Here is a 21,497-nt window from a genome sequence, read left to right as displayed (position 1 = left end):
ACTGAAGGAATACCCCTAAAAGGGGAATGACCAGAGGGTGTCCTCTCACTTAACAAGTCTGACTGGTAACGGCTGCCTGAAACCCTGGGTTCAGGGGGATTCTGAGGCTCAGTGGGAAAGGTCATGGTCAATTAGCTATGTCTACCATGGGTAAAGAGGAGGCAACTCAGGCATGCATCTACATGTGCCATCCTTGTCCTAGAGAGATGTGCCATCGATTCTTCTTCACAATATACTTACGTGATTCACACTGACCCAAACCAGAGGTCGCATTTAACACCCTCCCTCTCAGCTTCGGGTAGCTTAAAGAAGGGGATCCTGCCAGCCAAGCCTAAGAAAGCTACCCTCCATCCCCTCCTTGTTCTAGTTCCCTACCTTACCTTACATTGGCATCCAAAACACCTTGCTAAAGGTCCTACAGCATCAATCACATGGGAGCCTTCCCTTTGGCGGGAAGTATTTTGTCTATTTCAAGAGCTTCTCTCCCCTTTCCTTTCAGAAGCGGTAAAAAGAGAAGTAGTTCTCTATAGTCTTCCAGACTCGAGGGTACCTGAGTACAGGGTCTGCAAAATCACTGAGAGGCTGTGTGGAAATGGTACTGGATCTGAAGCCAGGCAGCCAGGGCTCTAGTTAGTTTGGGGACCTTTGTCAAGCCACCACCTTTGCAGAGCCTCAGCATCCTCATCTGTAAAAGTGGGAACCATGACACCTGTTTTACCTCACACAGGAACTACGGAGAATAAAGAAGAAAATGAATGTGGCCATGGTCTGCAAACTGCAGAGTCTTCTATCAGTGTATTTAGTTATTTTATCTTGCTTCTCAGACGTAAGTCAGTTTTAAAGCGAAGCACTCAGCTGCTAACTGAAAGGATTGCGGTTCGAACCCACCCAGCAGCTCTTCAAGAGGAAGCCCTGGCGAATTGCTCCCTTAAAGACTGAAGCCTAGAAAACCCCAGGGGGCAGTTCTACTCTGTCACATGGGTGGCTATGAGTAGAAATCAACTGGGCACCTAACAACAGTTCAATTATTCAAGAGGAATTACTGCTGCGTTAGTAGGTGCCTCTGGTTCCTGATGCTCCTCCTCTCTTCTGCTTACTGTGCTTTTGGACCCCTCTGTTAATTAGTACTGCAGGAAGTGAGAAGAGGTGAAACTCCATTCTCTCACTCTCCTAATTTGATTTATTAGTCCGTTTAACCAAGCAATTTTGTCTTATTTCAGGATTTAATAATAGTAGTTAACATTCATTAGCTTATCATTTGCTGGGCACTGTCTTAAGCAGCTTTGTACATATTAACTCTTCAGTTCTCAAAAAACCCTACGGGGTAAGGCATTATTATGATTACCATTTTACAGGTAAGGTCTAGAGAGATCAAGTACATTGCCCAGAGCTACTCATTAAACAGTAGAGCCAGGATTCAAACCCAGGCCATCTGCTACGCAGGAAATTCCTTTCTAACTCTCAATGCTATTCCTATTAGTTGCAGGTTTCACCGTTTTCGACTGGATAGTGCACCTTTTAATAAATATGTAATTGCTAGTGTCTACATTTATGAATATGTATGATTTGGAAACGTGTAAGAGATCAAAGCACTAGAGTTGGAATTTGCCTGTAATTTCAAAGGACATCATGACATGTAATAATCTAGTGTCATCACTTCTCTCCCCACTCCCATCTATGGTGGGCAAATCCACATTTAACTTCTGGATCTAAATTTGCAACACTCAGGAAGGGGTATCAGTCACAGGAGTAAAAACAGACTGGTTCGAATCCTGGAGTCCTTGCTTTTATTGCACCTACACATTCTTACATGGAAAAGGAGACAGTCTAAAAAAATCTGAACCAAACCAAAACCAAACCCATTGCCGTCGAGTTAATTCTAACTCATAGCGACCCTACAGGACAGGATAGAACTGCCCCGTAGGGTTTCCAAAGAGTGCCTCGTGGATTTGAACTGCTGACCTTTTGGTTAGCAACCAAGCTCTTAACCACTGCTCCGCCAGGGTTTCCAAAAAATCTGAACAGCCTGGTATATTTAAGTGATTCCCGATAATTACAATCATTGGTTCCTATTTTGATAACATTTTTTTCAGCTGACTGGAAAGAAAAATGCATATGCTCACTCTAGACAAAGGCTTGGGATTTGCCATGTCTTGCTGGCCACCAAGACTCCTTTGCAGAATCTGTGATCACATAAGAACTGCTGGGCCCGCTTGTCCTAACAAGGCTGCACTGGGAAGTTAGAGCTGCCAACCCTTGAAAATTAAGGTTTTCAGACCAAGAGAGTATCAGTTTTCTGAAGGACCAAATCAATGTCTTCTTTAGTATCTGCTGTTTCTGAAGGTGGAGCTCACTGGGCCCAGTGGGCTAGATGCCTTTATAAAAACAGAGGAGGAGGTATCTATGCCCTGGAGGAGCTCAATCAGTTATGGCTTGGGGTGTCCAGCAAGCACCCTGTGGCTTCAGAGGCCCCTGGAAGCTCTTTTCAGAGAATTCCTTGAAACAGCCCCTCTCCCACTTTACCTAAAATGCAGATTTGGACTCGATGGGTCTTGGGTGGGCCCTGAGATTCTGCATTTCTAACAAGCCCCAGGTGATGGTGGTATTGCTGGCCTGTGGACCATACTCGTAGTGAGATTCTAAAGCATTTGGGGGATTTGACACTATTTATTTTAATTTATTTATGATGCTGGTGGTACCAAGAAACCCATGAAAGGGATCTTGGTCAGTCTGTCTTTTTGACAGAAAGATGGATCTAAGACTCAAATACAATTTACTGCTAAATTGGGCTAAGAGTAGTAGGGCCTCTCTTTTAGGGACTATTTTACTTTCTAAAAAGATAAGGGTTTGAATGTTCACAACATGAGTAAAAAACAAAAGCAATGATAAATTATCAACATTCAGTGTCTTTTATTAACACCCACGTTTGTGCATGGGAATCCCTGAGTGGTGCAAACAGTTAACGCGCTCAGCTGCTAACCAAAAGGTTGGAGGTTTGAGTCCACCTAGAGGGGCCTTGGAAGAAAGTCTGGCAATCTATTTCCAAAAAATCAGCCACCAAAAACCCTGCGGATCACAGTCCTATTCTGACACACACGGAGTCCTTGTGAGTCGTAGTCGACTCAACGGCAACCAGTAACTGATATGTACATTATCTTGGCTTATCGGACATTCTGACCCACTGAGGTGGCTTCCCACAGGTGGGTTCTTCCCCTTCTTCCAGGCTCTTGGTAAGGCTACAAGAGCAGAAGCAAGAACTGTTCTTTTTCTGTGCCACAAAGGGTTTTCCTGTGGGGGTTACTTCCCGGCACTCCAGCCATCAGTGGCAGACCAAAAATATCAATCTTGCTCATACTGGTGAGCTACAATTAGGCAAATTTTTCTGGCAGAACTGTCTCTGGTTCTTAAAGGAAGAAATGTAGAATCACATAACCAGCAACCCCAGGGAGGGGGCCAGGATCAACCAAAGTGAAACTACAGAGAAATCACGGGCTCTAACTCCAGGTTGGGCCATCAAAGAAACGTCAACCCAAACGGCAAACAAAACTGTAAAATCAACAGGTGCCTTGTGACCCTCACGCTAGCAAAGGGGAGAAGAGTAATTCTAGGAAAACAAGAATTCCCTCTTATGTTTACAAAACCCTGAGAGAATCGGAACGGGCAAAGTTAAGGTTTAGCTTTATAGCTAAATTGGACATATTAGACCATCTCTTCTCTTGTGAACTGCTTTTCAAGCAGGGGTAAGTCTGTCAATCATCACTAAATAAAAAATATAAAAACACTGAGAAAAAACGAGTAACATGACCATCACTATTCAGATCCATAACCACTATTTTATTATCTAGCTCAATCATGAGATGACCAGCAACTGTCAACCAAGAGTCACTTAAACAAGAAAAATGTGGTCTCCAACGATTATCCAATTCATATATTCTAAAGCTATTGATCGGTATCTTGGAAGCCATTGTCGGTAGTAGTACACGGATAAATCTACCTACTCAGGGATGGTAACCGTAGTCTGCTGGGCGTTATTACTTGCATACATATACCATCGGGTATGGCAGTCCAGCAAGAGGGAAGGTAACTAGGTAAAGATCATACCTGATAGAACATCCTCTGCGAGACAGAGGGCCGCTGGAGTGAGACAGAATGTGGGTCACTCTAGGAGGGAAATCAGCCAGGCACATCCACTGTCATTTTTTCATCTAATAAGCATTCTCTGAATACCAGTTATAGGCCAGAAATTGAGGCTAAACTCAGCATGGTGGCTGGACTCTGACAGTCCCTTGTGTTCTCAGTCTGATCTTGAAGCTCCCCATGAATTCATGAGATAAACAGGCATTACCCCATTTTGGAGATGTGGACACTGAGGCTGTATGATCTGCTTGAGGCCACATGGCATGGAAGCACAGCAGGCCAGTGCAGGGCTGATCCACCCCCACCCAGCGACAGCTCTAAGGACTCTTTCAGCTAAGGGGACCAAGATGGGTCCTTCCAGGACTTGCTCCTTAGCCAGTCCTCCTCCTTGTCTGAGCTTATCTAAATCCTGCTAATCCCTGTAGTCCCACCTCTTCATGAAGCTGTCACCCAGCACTTTACATTCCACAATGAGACTATTATGTCTGATAATTCTTCCCCTTCTGATATATTGTAAACAATACAGCTCCTTTAAGAAAAAAAACAAAAAGCCAACATATTTTTGTATTATAAATGTTTTCTGTATTCATCATAGAAAATCTGGAAAACATGGAAAAGAAGAAAATAAAAATCACTCATCACCCATTACCCGGAGCTTCTTTGGTCATATGCAGACCCTGCCCCTTGGGGGAGAGAAGCATCCGTTCACCCTCCTCGTAGTCCTAGCATCAAACACAGTTAGTTGTACGATTAGGTACTCAATGAATGTTTATTATTTTGCTAAAATCAATGTTGATAAACTTTTGGCTTATCCCTCCAGTACCTTTTAGCCAGATGTTTCTGTTAGCATGTGTTGAAATCATTTAGTAAACTTTCCTCTCTACCAAAATTCTAAGGGTGCCATAAAAGGTTTCCTTAAATACGGCTCACTTCTCAACAGCCTAGGGCCCCCATCTTGTTCACATTAATGCTAACATTTATGGAGAGCTTACCGTGTATAATGCGCTGCACTGAGTCCTCAACAAGAATGGCATCATTCAATCTTCACAGAAACCCTAAATAAGTATTGCCACTAGTTTCCTGATTTTACAAATGGGGAATGTGAGAGACAGAGAGGTTAAGGAACTTGTCTGAGATCACACAGCCAGTGGCAGAGCTGGGACTTGAACCCAGGCAACCTGTCCACAGAGCTTCAGTTCTTCATCACTGTAATATACTGACTCCACACACTGGGATAAGAGACTACAGATGACATCTAATTCACATGCACAATGTTCTCTCAGGAAATAGTTCCCCAAAGAACCAGCAAAGCTGTATAAGCAGAGAAGAGAATGGGATTCCTTCATTTGCTCTACACAGCATCTGGATCAAAATAAATGCTCTGCCTTTTAACGCAGGGTTTCTCGGTAGGCCTATGTGTCTGCCTCTTCTACTAGGGAGTCAGCTCCTTGAGGGCAAGCATGGGGCACTTCATGCCCTGCCCCTTATCCTCCAAAGCAGTGCTCTGGCAAATAGCAGACGACCAAAGCATTTTGTTGAAAACGTGATGAAGAAGTGCAGGAAAAAGAAGAAGTGTAAGATGGTGAAAAAAAGAAAAAAAGACAATATTTTTCTTCTTTTCAAACCTAACAAGCGATTTCTTTAGGGGAGTCTGTGAGGTGTTTCAGCGGGAGAGAGGCAAACACGAGGCAAGGGGGAAAAGTACGCAGTCTACAAAGTTTATATGTTGACATAGTAGCGCTAAAGTGGCATGGCCTTGGCCTTGCGGGCAGGATCACCGAGGAAGGCCTGGACCCTGGCCTGGCCTGTGGAGGTAGAAGTGCACCAGTTTCAGCAACGTTAATTGAATCTGCTTGGCTGGTGCCCACAGGGCAGCAGACGGCTGTCAACAGATAGGTAGTTATCTCTCTGGAGAGACTGCACAGGGCAGGGGCAAGCAATGAGGGGGCCAAGGGAAAGCAAGGATTCAAAGCCAGTGATGGGAATTGTTCTACAGTGAACACAAAAAATATTCCTCCCGTGGCTTCCGCACTAGAAACAAAAAGCAGCTGCGTGAATTGATCACATCACCACAGATTTTCAGGGAAACGATATGCTGAAGTTTTACCCACTTGATAACCTTATAGCGCCTGGGTATCTGTTTTTTCAGCAAACACTTTCAACTACAACAGCAGCAATGAAACCCTTTCCCATTTCTTATTTCTAAAGTAAAAGCTCCTTTATATAAAACAAAAAGCTAAACAGCACCACTGGGAAGAAACGCACTATTGAGCGGAGGCGGAGCAGGTAAAAGTTTCCCAGGTGATCTCCAGCAGTCCTTTATTCAAGCTTATAACACTCCTCATCCAAACTGGGGCACATCCCGACTGGAGAAATCCAAAGCCCCAGTCCGGTGTGCTACCTTCACTAACCCTGAGAAGGCGCCTCTCACCGGCCTTTCCCTGAGGTGCAGACAGGCCCAGCCAGGGGGCGCCCCAGCACTTAAACCCTTCTCCACCAACAGGGGGGCTGTACCAGGCCACGCCCGCCTCACCTCAGCAGCAACAGTCCCTGCCCACAACTAAGGCCCCACATTAGAAACAAAACCTGGAAGCCCAACAACATTAAATCAAATCGGTGTGTCTCTGTGACACACAGCAGCTTGATCTGAAAGAAAACAGTCAACCAATCTGACCGCTCTCAGCTATGCACCTGGATTTTCTGGGCCGCATTTTTTGTCCATTTACACATGGCTGCCTCATTACTGGAAATACAGCCATAGACTTAGTGGAGAAAAACAGCAAAATGAGTTCTGGCCGGAGCTTACCTACTTCAGTGGAGCCAAGTCTGCATGTATTTTGCTTTCTACCAGTGATTTCCACGTAAAGAGAACCAGGTGGCTGGCTAATGAATGGAGCGCCTGTGAGCAAACCAGCTGCAAGGTGAGTAGCATTTGCTTATCTGTATTTTTCTGGCTAAGATTTGTGGGAATACATTTTTCAACAATGTTGCCTAACTTGATAGCTCCACTTGAACATTTAATGGGTATTTAAAACACTAACATGCCCAAAACTAAGCTCCTGATAGTATTACTTCTTCCCCGTCTCAGCAAATGATGACAGACAAGAAATGTTGGCACCATACTTGTGTTCTCTCTTTTTCTCACACCCCACTTCTGATCCATCAGCAAGTCCTGTTAGATCTACTTTCAAAATATATCCAGCATCAGATCCCTTCTTACCAGCTCCACTATGACTATCCTAGGCCAAGCCACCATTGTTTCTCACCTGGGTAACAGCACTAGCCCCCTCCATGGTCTCCCTGCTTCTACCTTCCCCCCTTACAGCCTATTCTCAACAGTCATCAGAGGGAGTCTTTCAAAGTATGAAGTCAGGCCACACCATTCTGCTGCTCAAACTCCTCCAGTGGCTTGCCATCACACCAGAGTCCTTACTGTGACCTACATGGCCCGTTATTCCTCTGACTCATCTCTCACACTTCCCCACCTCCCCTCTACTCCAGCCACACGGGCCCCTGTTGCTCCCTGAACACCAGGCATCCACCCACCTATGGCATCCGTACTTGCTTTTCCGTCCACTTAGAATGTTCTTCCCCCCAGATTTCCTCATGGCCTACTTCTTACTTCAAGTGTTTATTCAAATGTTACCTTCTCAGTGAAGCCTTCCCTGTTTCCCTTATCAAAGCTGTCAGTATCCCTGACACTTCTTACCCCCTTTCCCAGATTAATTTTTTTCTTTTTGGCACTTATCACTGTCTAACACATCACATGTTAGAATTATTTATCTTGTTTCCCCACCACTATAGGGAAGCTCAATCAGGTCTGGGATTTTCATGTATTTTATTCAAGTGCTAGCGAACAGTGCTGAACACCTAGTGGCTACTCAATAAATATTTACAGAACGAGTAGATTACAGTGGGGGAGACTGTACTTTTCAATCAAACATCTATTTGAATGACACAAACTGGCTTAGAAAATTAACAAGCAAAAAGTGAATTCTTGTTGTTGCTGTGTACTGTTGAGTCCATTCTGACTCATAGCAACCCTACAGGTCAGAGCAGAACTGCCCCACAGGGTTTCCTCGGCTGTAATCTTTTTTAATTTTTCACTGTGCATTAGGTGAAAGCTTACATAGCAAATTAGTTTCCTATTCAATAGTTTGTACACACAGTGTTCCATGACATTGGTTCCATTCCCCACAATGTACCTGCCCTGCCCCCATTTCCGCCCTAGGTGCCCTGTTTCCTTTTGTCCTGAATTGCTTACCTTCCTGCCTTCTCATCTTTGCTTTTGGGCACATGTTGCCCTTTTGATCTCATATAACACATTGTTCTAAAGAATACGTTCCTCTCAAGGCCTGTCATTTATTTTATGGGCCTGTGTATGGTTTGGTTGGTGGGTTGTCTCTGGAAATGGCTTCAGTTCCAGTTCAGAAGGGTGTCTTAGCGCCATAGTCTCGGGGGTTCCTCCAGTCTCTTTCAGACCAGGAAGTCTGGTCTTTTTTGTGAATTTGTTTTTTTGTTCTGCTAGGCTATAATCTATACAGGAGCAGATTGTCAGGCCTTTTTTCCCGCAGAACAGGTGGTGCGTTCAAACCACCGACCCTCTCGGTTATCAGCCACCAAGCACTTAACCACTGTATCACCCGAATGATACAAATCAGAGAGTATGGCAAAAGCCACTGAAATTCCATTTCCTATAATGGTGGACTAAGTGACTGGAACTAACTCTTCAGAAAAATTTAAAAAGCTGGATTAAATATGAACAAAAAAATATGAACAACACCTTAAATATATCGAAAATCAGAACAAGCGAGGTAAGCCTAACATAAAAAGCTCCTTTGTCCTGAGGGCATTTGCTGATCTGACAGAAACAGCTAGAAACTTTACTGCATTCTTGGCCTACTCAAGGAGGTAGGGGGACAAAAGTTAAAGCCCAGGGTTTTCCAAAGGAGAAGCAGCAAACAAAAACGCTCTCTAGATGAAGATGCCATCATCTTAGGCCTCAATTTATTCCTACAAATAAATTCTCAAATTGTACAATAACCAGCACACAGCCAGAGATAATTCAACACACAAGAAAACAAGATACCAAGAGTGAGAACCAGCAGAAACAAAAGACAAAACAGACTTTCAAAGACTGGAGATATTGGAATGTCAGACACCATCTATTATGCAAACAAGCCTACTATGTTCCAAGAAACGAAAGCTTGAAAATTTCAACAGAGATGTAGACATCATAAAAAAATTTTTTTTGGAAAAGAACAGAAATTCTAGAACAAATACCACAGAATATGTAGAGTATTTATGGTGGCAGGGAACTGGCCCTGGGGGAGGTGGCAGGACATTAGTAATCTGACTCTGTTTTCCAATAAAGATATAGGAAAATGGGTGATCTTCAAAATAGGGGTGGGTATTCATTTTATATGTTTAGCAGCTATGAAAGAAACTGTCAGCTAGCCACAGACATACAGATTCCTAAATCCCAAGAGAGAAGGGGGGTGGAGGAAGTAAGAGAAAAAAAGCAGGCTCTCTCCAAGAGAGTTTGTATAAAGAAAAAAGAACTGGCTCAATGTCCAATTTCATCTTTCTCCACACCCACAGACATAGAGATAGATCCTTTATATAGCCTTCTCCCAGCTCCCCAAATATAGGTTCCACTACTGTAAGACAAGGGGTCCTGGTGGTGCAATGGTTAAGCACTAGGCTGCTAACCAAAAGGTCAGTGGTTTGAACCCACCAGCAACTCCATGCGAGAGAAAAGACCTGGTGATCTGCTCCTATAGAGATTACAGCCTAGGAAACCCTATGGGGCTGTTCTGCTCTGTCCTATAGGGTTGCTGTAAGTCAGAACCAACTCCATGGCACACAGAAACAACAGTAACATTATAAGAGAACTTCAATAGCACTTCCAAGCATTTTGGTGTTAAGCCTACTGGGTGAGAAGAGGAACACTCAGCTGTCTCACAAAGGATCTGTTTGCTTCCCACCCTATCAGGGATTCTCAAGTGATGCTAGAAATAACCATCACCCCTGCAACAAACAGCTGTGTCACATCCTTTCCTTCCCCTCTCCGCCCCGCTCCCATCCTCCCAGCACTAGCTGCTATCTTTAAGCCACAGGGCAGACAAGAGAAAAACAATTAGTCATCCCAGGTTTTGCCCACTTTCCCCACAATCCACGTGATTCAAAAACGCAATGGCTGTGGCAAGCAAGCCATCTTTAGAAGCCAAGTAGGCACCTACGGGTCTGAAAGACTTGAAGACTTTTTCCAAGACTTCCTGGAGCGTCTTCTTGCCGCAGGAGGAGATGTAATCCTGAGCTAGCTGCAAGAAAGGCAGGCAGTCCTCGCTCTCACTCCACACGTGCTAGTGCCCACAGGAAGGGAAAGGAGAAAACAGAGACACACACGTCATTACACTCAGTGGGAAATACACAAAGCCAAGCAGATTTTTTTTTAATTAACATGAATTTGAAGACAACCTTCATTCCAGAGTAAAACCCACACATTTGTTTTTGATTCATTTGCACTGAAAAGCATCAGAAAATGTATAACGTACAGAAAACCTGCACATTTGGGGTCCATCATCTCACCTGCTGAATTCGCCATCAGATCTAGGTAGCAAAAAGGGCAGGGGGACTGATATTCTACCACCCATGGTTTCCGCTCTTCACCTCTAGTGCAGGTTAGTGATGTCTCCACAACAGGAGGGAGGAGAAACCACCAGCCTGCACAATCCTTTTAACTGGAAGGATTCATTAAGAGTAGTTTGTAGCCATTAACTCAGAACCTGGCATTCTTTACCCGGGTCAGTCTGTGAGTGGAGGTGATGGTAAATTTACTTCAAAATGAAAAGAATTTAGGGGAACACAAAGTCACTAAATCATTGGGAAACGAAGGCTTTCAAAAAGCTCATCTTCACTTAAAATGCTCTAAGAGGACAATACACCCAAGCATTGTTTCACAATGTAACACGTACTGAGAAAATAGTTTCAGGTTTTTTTTTTTCTTAAGGCTAGGCAAGTTTTTTTAAACGTACGGATATCGTTTTAGCATAGCTTTAAGACTAGGCAAGCCTCTCCCATAAATGTTCAAGGATCTGGAATAAACCCAAGAAACAGGCTTGAGAGACCTAGCTGCAGAAGCCCCCTGCTCTGTATAGCTGCACATATGCTCTGCGCATGGGGCTAACCCAGATTATCGGGTTTCTGTCAGGTTCCATGAATCACAATTTAGAGGGGATGGATGACAGCCCAACACTGGTGAAAACGGGCTCAAGCCTGGAGGAAGGAAGACAATTAGCAGACTGAGGGAGACACAGAGATTCGGCAGCAGGAAACCAGGTCTATTTGGAGAAGTGGTCCGTGTGGAGCACACACTTGCTCCTGTTAACACAACTGATCAGGGCATCTTACCAGAAAGTTACACGCCTGCCACTTAACACACTTCACCTCCTTTTTTCTCCCTGCATAATTCCTGAGAACTAGCTCTATAAACTTAAAGTGCTGCTCAGATCTAAGACAGACAAGGTGCTCATGTGCCATCTTTTCACCCCAATTATCTGTGTTTCATGAATGGAAAGTCCCATTTCTGACAACTGCTGCTCTAATTCCAGCAGACTTTTACAGTGGCTTTTTCCTCGACCTAATAAAGACAACTTCTAGATTGTCTAACTTTAGAGAACAGCTCAAATGCTATTCCCTATTAATTAGAGACCCTTACAGTTGTAACACCATTGAAATGTTTATGTAACAGCCTCTTACATGGTACCAAAGTATAACAGCACAAAACACTTTTATATCTATATCCATTATCTCACTTGATTCTTACTGGGGATTCAGTAAGAACATCAAAGTCCTACTTTAATAAAAGTTCTGCTCAGCATCCACTTTCGTGCTAAATTTTTTTTTTCATACTCAAATTTTTTAAAGTTGCAGTATATTTCAAATTATTACCCAAATTAAAGATGGGATTAAGATAGTGCAACACAAACTAGAGCCTTGCCTAGACTCGTAAAGATTAGGCAAAAAGCCAAAAGTTCATCAGATGCCTGGCTGGTGCGTAGGAATACTCAATAAACGGTGGGCACAAGTACACTCTTTCCCCTGATGCATCTGTGGAGGGGTGAGAAATGGCGACGGGGCGGGGATCCCACAGGCCCTCCTGCCACAGGCTAAGGTCACACACCAAGCCAATCAGGCACCCAGTGTGACTTTACGGAGAACATTAGCCAATGCAACGTGGGTTGAGGTTAATTCAGAAGTAGGTAGATCTATGAAAAACTTGAATATCTACTTTTTTAAAACTGTGAGAGTGTTTTAAATTAAAAAGTAAACCAAGCAAAGTATATCACTCAAACAGTTACAGAACTGCAATGTATTTACTACCATTTGGTAATCAGACAGGTTCTTTAGCTAAGGGTTTCTGGGGCATCCCCAATATCAGGAGCAAATTGTTCTTGCCATAATTTAATTATTCCACTTTTAGAGCTGTTGATTTATGGACAAATATCTTAGAAAAGGATGATTTAACACCTATTAAAAGGTCTTCTGTCCTGTCTATCTTAAATGTCCCCATCTGGCTGTCTACATCACCCTGAATTCTCACTTTGTTGGTTTTCTGAGTTTTAAAAAAGTTTAACTGAATCCGTGCCCACATGGTACAGAGAAGAAGCCTGGGATTTGGAGTCAGGCAGACCTTTGTATAAACAGCCACTTAAAAGACATCATCTACTAAATGCTAATTGTTTTATATTTTATATCAAAACAAAAAATAATGAATTTTATTTAAATTTCTTCTTTACGAAATGAGTCAGTACATTTGACAAAGGTTCGTAGAATACAATATAAGACAGACTAAAAAAAAAGTCTATAGTTGGGAAAATAAGGTCAAAGAGAAAACAATGGAAGGAAAATATGATAAAACCAAGAGTGAGATTAGGTCAAACAGAATAAGGGCCTAGCCATGTAGTAGCTTGCATGTTGCTATCATGTTGGAAGCTTTGCCACCAGTATTTCAAATATTAGAAGGGGTCACCCATGGTGGACAGGTTTCAGTAGAGCTTCCAGACTAAGACAGACTATGTTATGGACTGAATTGTGTTCCCCCCTAAAACATGCATTTTTTCCCCCCTAAAACATGCGTTTTAAATCTTAATCCCTATACTTGTGGTTATAATCCCATTTGGGAATGGGTTTTCTTTGCCATGTTAAAGAGGCAGTATTAGTGTAGGGTATGTTTTAAATCAATCTCTTTTGAAACAAAAAAGAGCAGATTAAGCAAGCACAGACAAAGGGGAGGATACATACCACATAATCACTAAGTAACCTAGGAATAGAAGCTAAAAAGAGACAAGGACCTTCCCCCAGAGAGGGCAGAGAAAGAGAGCCCTCCCCTAGAGCTGGTGTCCTAAATTTGGACTTCTAGCTTCCTAAACTGTCAGGAAAACTAATTCCTGTCTGTTAAAACCACCCACTTGTGGTATTTGAGTTACAGCAGCACTAGATAACTAAGACGACTAGGAAGAAAGGCCTGGTGATCTACATCCAAAAATTAGCCAATGAAAACCTCATGATCACAACAGGACACTGTCCAACTTCCTTGCTTTAGACACATCATCAGAAGGGATCAACTGCTGGAGAAGGACATCATGTTTGGTGAAACGGAGGGCCAGTGAGACCGAGGGAGACCCTCGGTGAGACGGATTCAAACCTGGTGATTGTGAAAATGATGCAGGACTGATCAACATTTTGTTCTGTTGCATATAAGGCTGCCATGCATCAGAGGCAGCTAACAACAACAACACGCAAAGAAGCATTGACAGTCACATGAGGTGGTGTCCACCAGATAAAAACAGACCAGCTGCTCAGGAGAATTAACAGGAAAGGAGCTGGGGGCAGGTTGGCAGTTCTCTTAATGTGACCATGCGCCAGAGAGCATGGTCACAATAACCTCAACTTGGAAAATATTTTAAGCATGTGTAACCAAACACCCACTTTAACCATGAAAAAAACTACAGCACACATCAGAGAACCTCATGCCTTGAACAATGTAACTTCCTGGTAAGTATAAACCCAGGTACAGAATGTATTGACTTTCCAGTAGGGTGGTTACAGCAAAGGCAGATTACAGACCTTCGTGTTCTAATAGAAGAAACGCCAAGGAAGGCCCAGGAAAGACTTCATGGGGGAGAGGAATGCAGAGCCCACTGGTTCCCAAGCTTCAGTAGGCATCAGAATCACCTGAAGTTAAAAACACAGATGGCTGGGCCCTACCGCTACAGTTTCTGTTCCAGCAGATCTGGGGTGGGGCCTAGGAATCTGCATTTCTAACACACTCCCAGGTGATGCTCATGCTGATTGTTCTAGGACTACATTTGGTAAACTACCAGCAGAGCTAGAATTTGGGCTAACTCCATATTTGGGGAGTGTGGGGGCAGGGGGGACGGACAAGTGCTACATTTAAAAATATTTCCAGAAGAACTTGAGCAATACCATTACCAACTATCTTAGTCACCTAGTGCTGCTGTAACAGAAATACTACAAGTGGATGGCTTTAACAAAGAGAAATTTATTTTCCCACAGTCCAGTAGGCTAGAAGTCCAAATTCAGGGTGGCAGCTCCAGGGGAACGCTCTGTCTGTCAGCTCTGGAGGAAAGTCCTTGTCATCAATCTTCCCCGGGAATAGGAGCTTCTCTGCGCAGGAACCCCGGGTCCAAAGGACTCGCTCTGCTCCTGGCACCGCTTTCTTGATGGTATGAAGTCCCCTACTCTCTGCTTGCTTCCCTTTCCTTTTATGTCTTTAAGATAAAAAGTGGTGCAGGCCACACCTCAGGGGAACTCCCTTTATTTTGGATCAGGGATGTGATCTTAGAAAGGGTGTTACTCCCACCCTAATCCTCTTTAACACAAAATTACAATCACAAAATGGAGGACAACTACACAATACTGGGAATCATAGCGCAGCCAAATCGATACATATTTTGGGGGGCACAATTCAATCCACGACACCAACTAAAAGCAGCCCCAAATCTCAGGGCAGCATGAGTTTCAGTGAAGTGGCCCTCCTTGTCCCTACTCTTCCCTGGCTGTTAAAAGTTGAAAATCCCTTGTGAGAACCTGACTTGTAGAACAGGCCATCTGTGGCTCTTCTTTCTGTTATTAAGTTGGGCCAGGGTTTATTATAAAAACTCCCCAGCTTAAGACAATACAATCATGTCATCTTAAGTAGGAAAGTGAGCACCTTTCTGTCTTCTATACTGTAGATGAGAATACCCAGGTTATCAAAAAATGGTATTAGATCATTAAAATGATTCAATTCTACACATATTTTTTAAGCACTTTCTGTGTGGCCCTACTGCTCCAAGCACTGGAGGGTACTATGGTGAGCAAAACAAGCTCAGTGCCTGACTTCTTGGTGCTTAAGCAGGATGGGAAGTAGGAGGAGAGTAAGAACACAGCCCTGTTTCTCAATTTGGACACAGTTACTTGCTCTGTCAAAGGGCCATTCTTACTCTCCCTGTGGTATTGAGGTGTGGGTGCCGTGCTGTCATCTGTACTGGAGAAGTCCATCTTGAATTGGTGTGGCTTAATTCAAAACTGACTCCTGTCCACAGAATTGACACTATAAGAAGATAAAAGCCATAAACCACCTCATGCCACTAACAGATGTCTGCACTGGATGGGAAGAGCATGGTTGGCCATACCTACATCAATCTACTCATTGTGTTGTCTGTTGACCTGTTTTACCAATGAGGAAACTAACGCTCAAAGAGATTAAACAATTTGCCTATGGCCACACAGACAGCAAGGGGCAGGGCCAGGACACCAACCTAGGTATGTACGCTAGGTACTCAACTCTACCCTGTGCAAGATGTTTAACCTGAGCCTCAACATCTTTGTAAATCTGAGAAAATAAACTACTCATACGGTGGTTATAAAGATTATAGAAGATTACCTGTAGGCTGCCTCTCACCATAGCTTTACTCTCTTCAGGATTTCAGGAATCTACAAAAGCCTTTTCTTTTTCCCTGAAATAATCTCTATATGAATAATGCACAGCCATTGCGGAAAGCTTCACAGTTCACCAAGCACATCCACATACACTATTCCTCATTTAATCCTCATAATAGTAATATGATTATGCCCATTTGACAGATGAGGAAACTGAGGAGTTTAAATCAGATAAGAAAGTGCTTTCTCTTTACTATACCACCAGTAAACATGATTTGACCTCATTTAAACATGTTATATTTACTTTCTCCAAAATGACAAAGGGTGTCATTTGGTTACCTAGTTAAGAACAGCGACATGCCTAGCTACAAATATGGAAACACACACATACACACATTACACCACACAGTCCTTCCATAAGTAAAAACTGTTTTCTTAACCATGGCAATTGCTGTCTTTTTTGTATTGAAGAGTGATCATAAAAAATTTCAGATCCAAACATGTTTTTGGGGGGTTGGCAGAAAAGATATGACAATAAATGAGCCTTCCCCCCCCCCCGCAAAAAAAAACATTAGCACCCAGGCACCACTAAGTGACAGCTGGTGCTCCCGTGCCCAGTGGCAAGTGCACACACACACGCGCGCGCTCCTCTGTCTGTCCAGCATGCCTGCCTGCACTCTACTCCCCAAGCTAACAGAGCCCCAGGACCTCCGACTGGCAGAAGGGTGGAAAGAGCCAGCCTGTCTGCGAACTCACAGGCCCCTCCTGCCTGGCCCCAGAAGGCAGTGGAGCCCACCCTGTCACACCTGTAGGCAGGTGTAGCTCGGCCCCTGAGCTCTTGCCACAGACAGGACACTCTGTCCTAGGACTGTGGGCTGTACAGAGAGAGGCGCCCGAGTTAGGGCAGGAGTTTGGAAAGGGATGGCATGGATGGGTGGCCTGTGAAGCAAGAAGGGGAAAAAGTGCTCAAGGGACTCAGGAGCCACCAAAGTGGAGGAAAAATAAAAAGAAGTCCTTGTTTCTGGGCCCCTGGAGCTACTGGGCTGATCCTGCCTGTGGGACATTCTGCATGGTGGAAAGAACAAATCTGAGGCCTGGACTCAAGTCCTAGCTCAGTCAGTCACCTTTTGGTGATGCAGTCCTGGATGAGTCCTTGAACACTCCTTGAGCCTCGGTTTCCTCACCTATACTTCACTGATAAAATGGAGATAATAATGCCTACCTCGGAGTTTCTGCAAGGCCGGGTAAGAAGCTGCCCTTGAACCCACAGGCTGGCTTGGGTCACCCGCCACTACTCCTGCGATACTATGTACTCGGTATAGGGCTACGGTTCAAGTCGCTCTACACTAACTGCTCTCACTGAGTCTCTGTTCCTTCATTTGTAAAATAGGGGTAATCATACAGCATTCCTTGTGAGATTACCACTAAGATTAAACGAGCTCACATATACAAAGTGCTGAGAAGACTGATACAGAGTAAGGTGCACATAAGTAGTAGTTATGTTGTTATTCTTTGCAGCTATTATTCTTGAAATTTAACATGTCTCCTACACTAGTCTGTAATTCATTCATTATTACAAACCCGTATTGAGTGTTATCACATCCTAAGACTGTTCCAGGCATTGGGATACAGTGATGAATAACACAGATGAATAAGGTCCCTGTTCTCATGGAGCTCATAGGCTAGTGGGTAAGGTAGAAAATAACCAATAGCAAGTACTAATGAATGCTATGACAGGGATAAAAGAGGGTGAAGTGTGGAGTGTGTGGTCAGAAAGGCTTCTCTTAGGCCTGAGTTACCATGTGAAGATCTGTGGGAAAAGTGTTCTAGGCAAAGGGAACAGCAAGCGCAAAAGCCCTGAGATGGGAATGAGCTTGGCATGTCTGAGGACCAGAAAGGCCAACGTGGCAGGAAGAAAGTTCCAAGATGATGCCAGAGAGGTGGCAGGAGACAGCTTATACGGGGGCCTTGAGGCCAGGGCAAGGGTTTAGGTTTTATTGTACCAGTAACAGGAAGTCAGTTCAGACAAGGTGGGGCGTGGTGGTGAAATGACCTAGATTGTATTTTAAACAGGCCCAGGGTGTTGTGTGGGGATGGGTTTTGGGTGGCAGGAGGTGAGGGTAGGGGAGATTATAAGTAAAGAGACAGAAAAATTAGAAGATACCATTAAAAGTACTCATGGCTTAGGCTAGTCTGACAACACAGGGGTGAAAAAAAATAGATGGATATTGGATATAATTTGCAGGTGACATTGGCAGAATTTTGAATTGGATGCAAGAAGTGGTAAAGAGTGAAGTCAAGAACATCACCTAGATTTTTGACTTGAGTTAGATAGGTATTTACAAAGATAATTACAGTAACTTTTTTTTTGAGCATTTAATACAAACTAGACACTGTTCTCAACTCTAGAGGGAAGCACTAGGATTAACATCCCCATTTTACAGATGTGGAAACTATGGCACAAGGAGGTTAAATAACTTCCCCCAAAGCATACAGTTAGAATGGGCTGTTGAGGTACAAAGCCAAGTAGTCTGACCCCAGAACCTGTGCTCCTAACTACCTACCACACTGGCTCTGTGATGGATAAAATGGCCCCAAGACGAGGAGGGCAAAGACCCTACTTTTATTCTAGAAAGTCCTGGCCTGGCACAGAGTAAGCCCTCAATACATGCTTGCTGAATGAATAAATGACGTGAGAACACTTTGCAAATTGAGAAACGCTATGCAAATATTAATTCTTATTGTTAACAAATCCTTCAAATAACAGGTATTCCCCTCACCTCAAATCTTTGAAAGCTTAACAGATTCTCCTGGAAAAAAAAAAAAAAGAACTGAGGTAGGACACTTGCTTCATCCTGTTAACTAGAGGTAAACAATAGGTTCACAAACCTGGCCTGGGACAGGTTTGAGGAGAGAGTTGAGCCAAGAATCCCACGGTTGGATCTCATCCACTATGGCTTCCAGAAAGTTTGAGAAAGTTCCAGTCTACCCAAGAAATTATTTCCTCCCCCATCTTCTATCTTCCTTATCTGTTTTCACTTAATTCTGAGCAAATGAATACTTTCAAGCATTTTACTCATTGCTTGGGAAATATTTAAACTATAATACGGTGCCCTCAAAAAAAGGCCTAATATAAATAATGTTTGAGAATGACGGCTTGATATACATATTTAAGGCAAGAGAACAGCTCCATGTTTTCCTCTGTCCACCTACAGTATTCTCCTCGGAGTCATTTCTTTGAAAACCCTACGGAGCAGTACTCTGTAATGGGGTCGCCGTGAGTCCGAACAAGCTGGACGGCAACGGGTTTAGTTTTGCTGCGCTTCTGGGCTGTTAGATGCCCTATCCACCTGATTACCTGGGCGCTAGCATTTTTTTTTATATTATTGCATCCATTTTTTGGATGTGGAAATCGCGCTCAGGGGAAGGCATTTGCTCAGAGTCACACACAGCCAGAACTCAAACCTGGCTGTCACTCATCCCTCTTCTAGAGTGCCGCTCGGCTGAGGCCCAGGTGGGTTCTTCCTTTCCGAGGGGGTGGGTGGGAGGGGAATGCTTTATGGCCAGTCATACGCAAACCTTAACCTGTCCAGTATCAAGAAAGACAATCTTGCAGTCTAACTCCCTTGCGAACTTCCCGGGGGTAACTGGGGGCGCGCGGTGGCCGGGATCACGGCCTGGCTTCGTCTCACCCCCACCTGAGGAGCCAGCTCAGAGGCCGCGCCTCCGCGCCGCCCGGCCCCGCCCGCGTCCGCAGGGGCAGCAGCAGCAGCAGCGCCAGGCTCAGGCCGGCGACCACACGGTAACCCGAGCCCACAGCCGTCTCCATCTTACATTTGGGGACCATTATTTTCCCCTGTCCTTACAGGCACCTGAGGAAGGGCCTCCCACTCCAACTCCCTTGCTTTCCGCATCCCCTTCCTAAACTGCCAGCACCAAGATCCCAAGTGGGCGCAGAAAGCAAAGTCGAAGGTGTGGACACCGCAGTTCAAGGTCCCGGTCCCTCCGAGCCCAGGGTAGATAGCTGGTGAGTGAATTCCCCCTCATTCGGAAAAACGAAGGGTTTTGGCATGGCCGTGGCCACCACCTTGACCGGACAGAACCCATCTGGGTCACACACACCTCGCTAGCAGCTCCAGAGAGCGGTGGAATCACGGAGGGGGGAGGTGACAGGCGTGCCCGTGTGTGTGTGTGTGTGTTGTGTATGTGCGTGTTGAGGTGTGTGCGCACGCGCGCGTGTGGTTTTAAGATCCGGGGTGTAATTCCGCTAAGAAGGTCCAGGAGATCGGGCATCGCTAGCGTGGACAGAGGCTTTGTGTCCAATCACGCAGTGCTGGCAATAACCCGGGGGGTGTGTGGAGGGGAGGGGGTGTCTCCCCGGCGGGGAAATTCGGGGAGTTGTGTCTGTGCCTTGGGAGGGGAATGGGATTCCCTGTCCCAGACGGGACGCTGGGTGTTGGAAGCTCCGGACTCCGGATGCTGTGGGAGGGGCCGTGCGCCCCGGCCACGGCGGATGGGACGCGGGGACATGCCCTGCATGCTCGGGGCCAAGCACCATGCACTGGCCGCGGGGTCGCGTTACCGAAAGATCGTCCACAGGAGGCAGGGGGTGCACTCCATGGGACGCGACGCCTCCCGCCCCAGCCCAGCTCCCCGGCCTCAAAGTGCGCCCCGCGCGCCTCCCCCCGCCGCGCCCCTGCCCGCCGCCCACCGGGCCCCACCCGGGGCCTCTGGCGGAGCGAGAAGCGGAGGGCGCGGCGTCAAGCCGGTTACGCCCCCCCCCCCCCACTTGTGCCCCACAACCTCCCCACCGCCCGGGAGCTCGGGCGCGGAATAGCCGGTGCGGCGCTCCGGAGCGTCCCCACTCCCGCCGGCTCCAGCGGTCCCTCCACCCGGCACTCACAAAATTGTCCCCGCAGCCGTTGTCCGGACACAGCACGTAGAAGGAGACGCCGGGGTCGGCGTAGAAATCCATCCTGCGCTCGGTCTCCTCGGTGGCGATGAGATCGAAGGGTGTGTTGGAGCACCATTTCTCCGCAACGTCAGCCAGCTGCTGGAAATCCATCCTGGCCGCCGCGCCCGCGCTGCCTCGGCTCCGCGCTCGCTGCCTGCCTGCCTGCCTGCCCGCCTCCCTCCGCCCCTCTCCCTCCTTTCCGGCTCGGGCGCCCTCCTCCCGGGCGCGGGCGGGTGGGCGAGCGGGCGGCGCGGGCTCTCCGGGCGGGCAGCGGGCCGGGCGCGGCCTCGGGCCGGGCAGCTCCGCTCCCTCCGGGTCCCTGGGCACCTCCCGGTGGGGACTGTTTACATGCTGGGTGCAGCGAGGCGGCGGGCGCGGCGGGGTCGATGCGGCGCCTTGGCCGCGGCTCCTCCTTCTCCCCGCCTCCCCGCCCGCCCCCTTGGGCCGCCCGGGAGGC

The 21,497-nt window shown here is 45.9% G+C and overlaps 1 protein-coding gene across 2 annotated transcripts in view; it reads right to left on the bottom strand.

Annotated features, from left to right (window-relative positions):
• Nucleotides 1-21,270, bottom strand: part of MTURN (maturin, neural progenitor differentiation regulator homolog) — a 32,547-nt gene extending 11,277 nt beyond the window's left edge. Inside the window, exons 1-2 of one of the 2 annotated variants that reach the window (XR_010322725.1) lie at nt 20,990-21,247; nt 10,380-10,502 (exon numbers count right to left, since the gene is read on the bottom strand). Coding sequence is in view for 1 of the 2 variants with exons in the window: in XM_064290111.1 (XP_064146181.1) it covers nt 10,380-10,502; nt 20,990-21,151 (285 nt within the window). In the remaining variant the exon portion in view is untranslated. Of the gene's footprint in view, nt 1-10,379; nt 10,503-20,989 lie in introns of both variants that reach the window. The other variant, XM_064290111.1, reaches the window with a different exon arrangement.
• Nucleotides 21,271-21,497: the final 227 nt, after the last annotated feature.

Source organism: Loxodonta africana, chromosome 8 (assembly GCF_030014295.1).
Source record: "Loxodonta africana isolate mLoxAfr1 chromosome 8, mLoxAfr1.hap2, whole genome shotgun sequence".
Lineage (NCBI taxonomy): Eukaryota > Metazoa > Chordata > Mammalia > Proboscidea > Elephantidae > Loxodonta > Loxodonta africana.
Note: the sequence above shows the minus strand (reverse complement) of the source record. Positions and strands in the feature narration are given on the sequence as shown.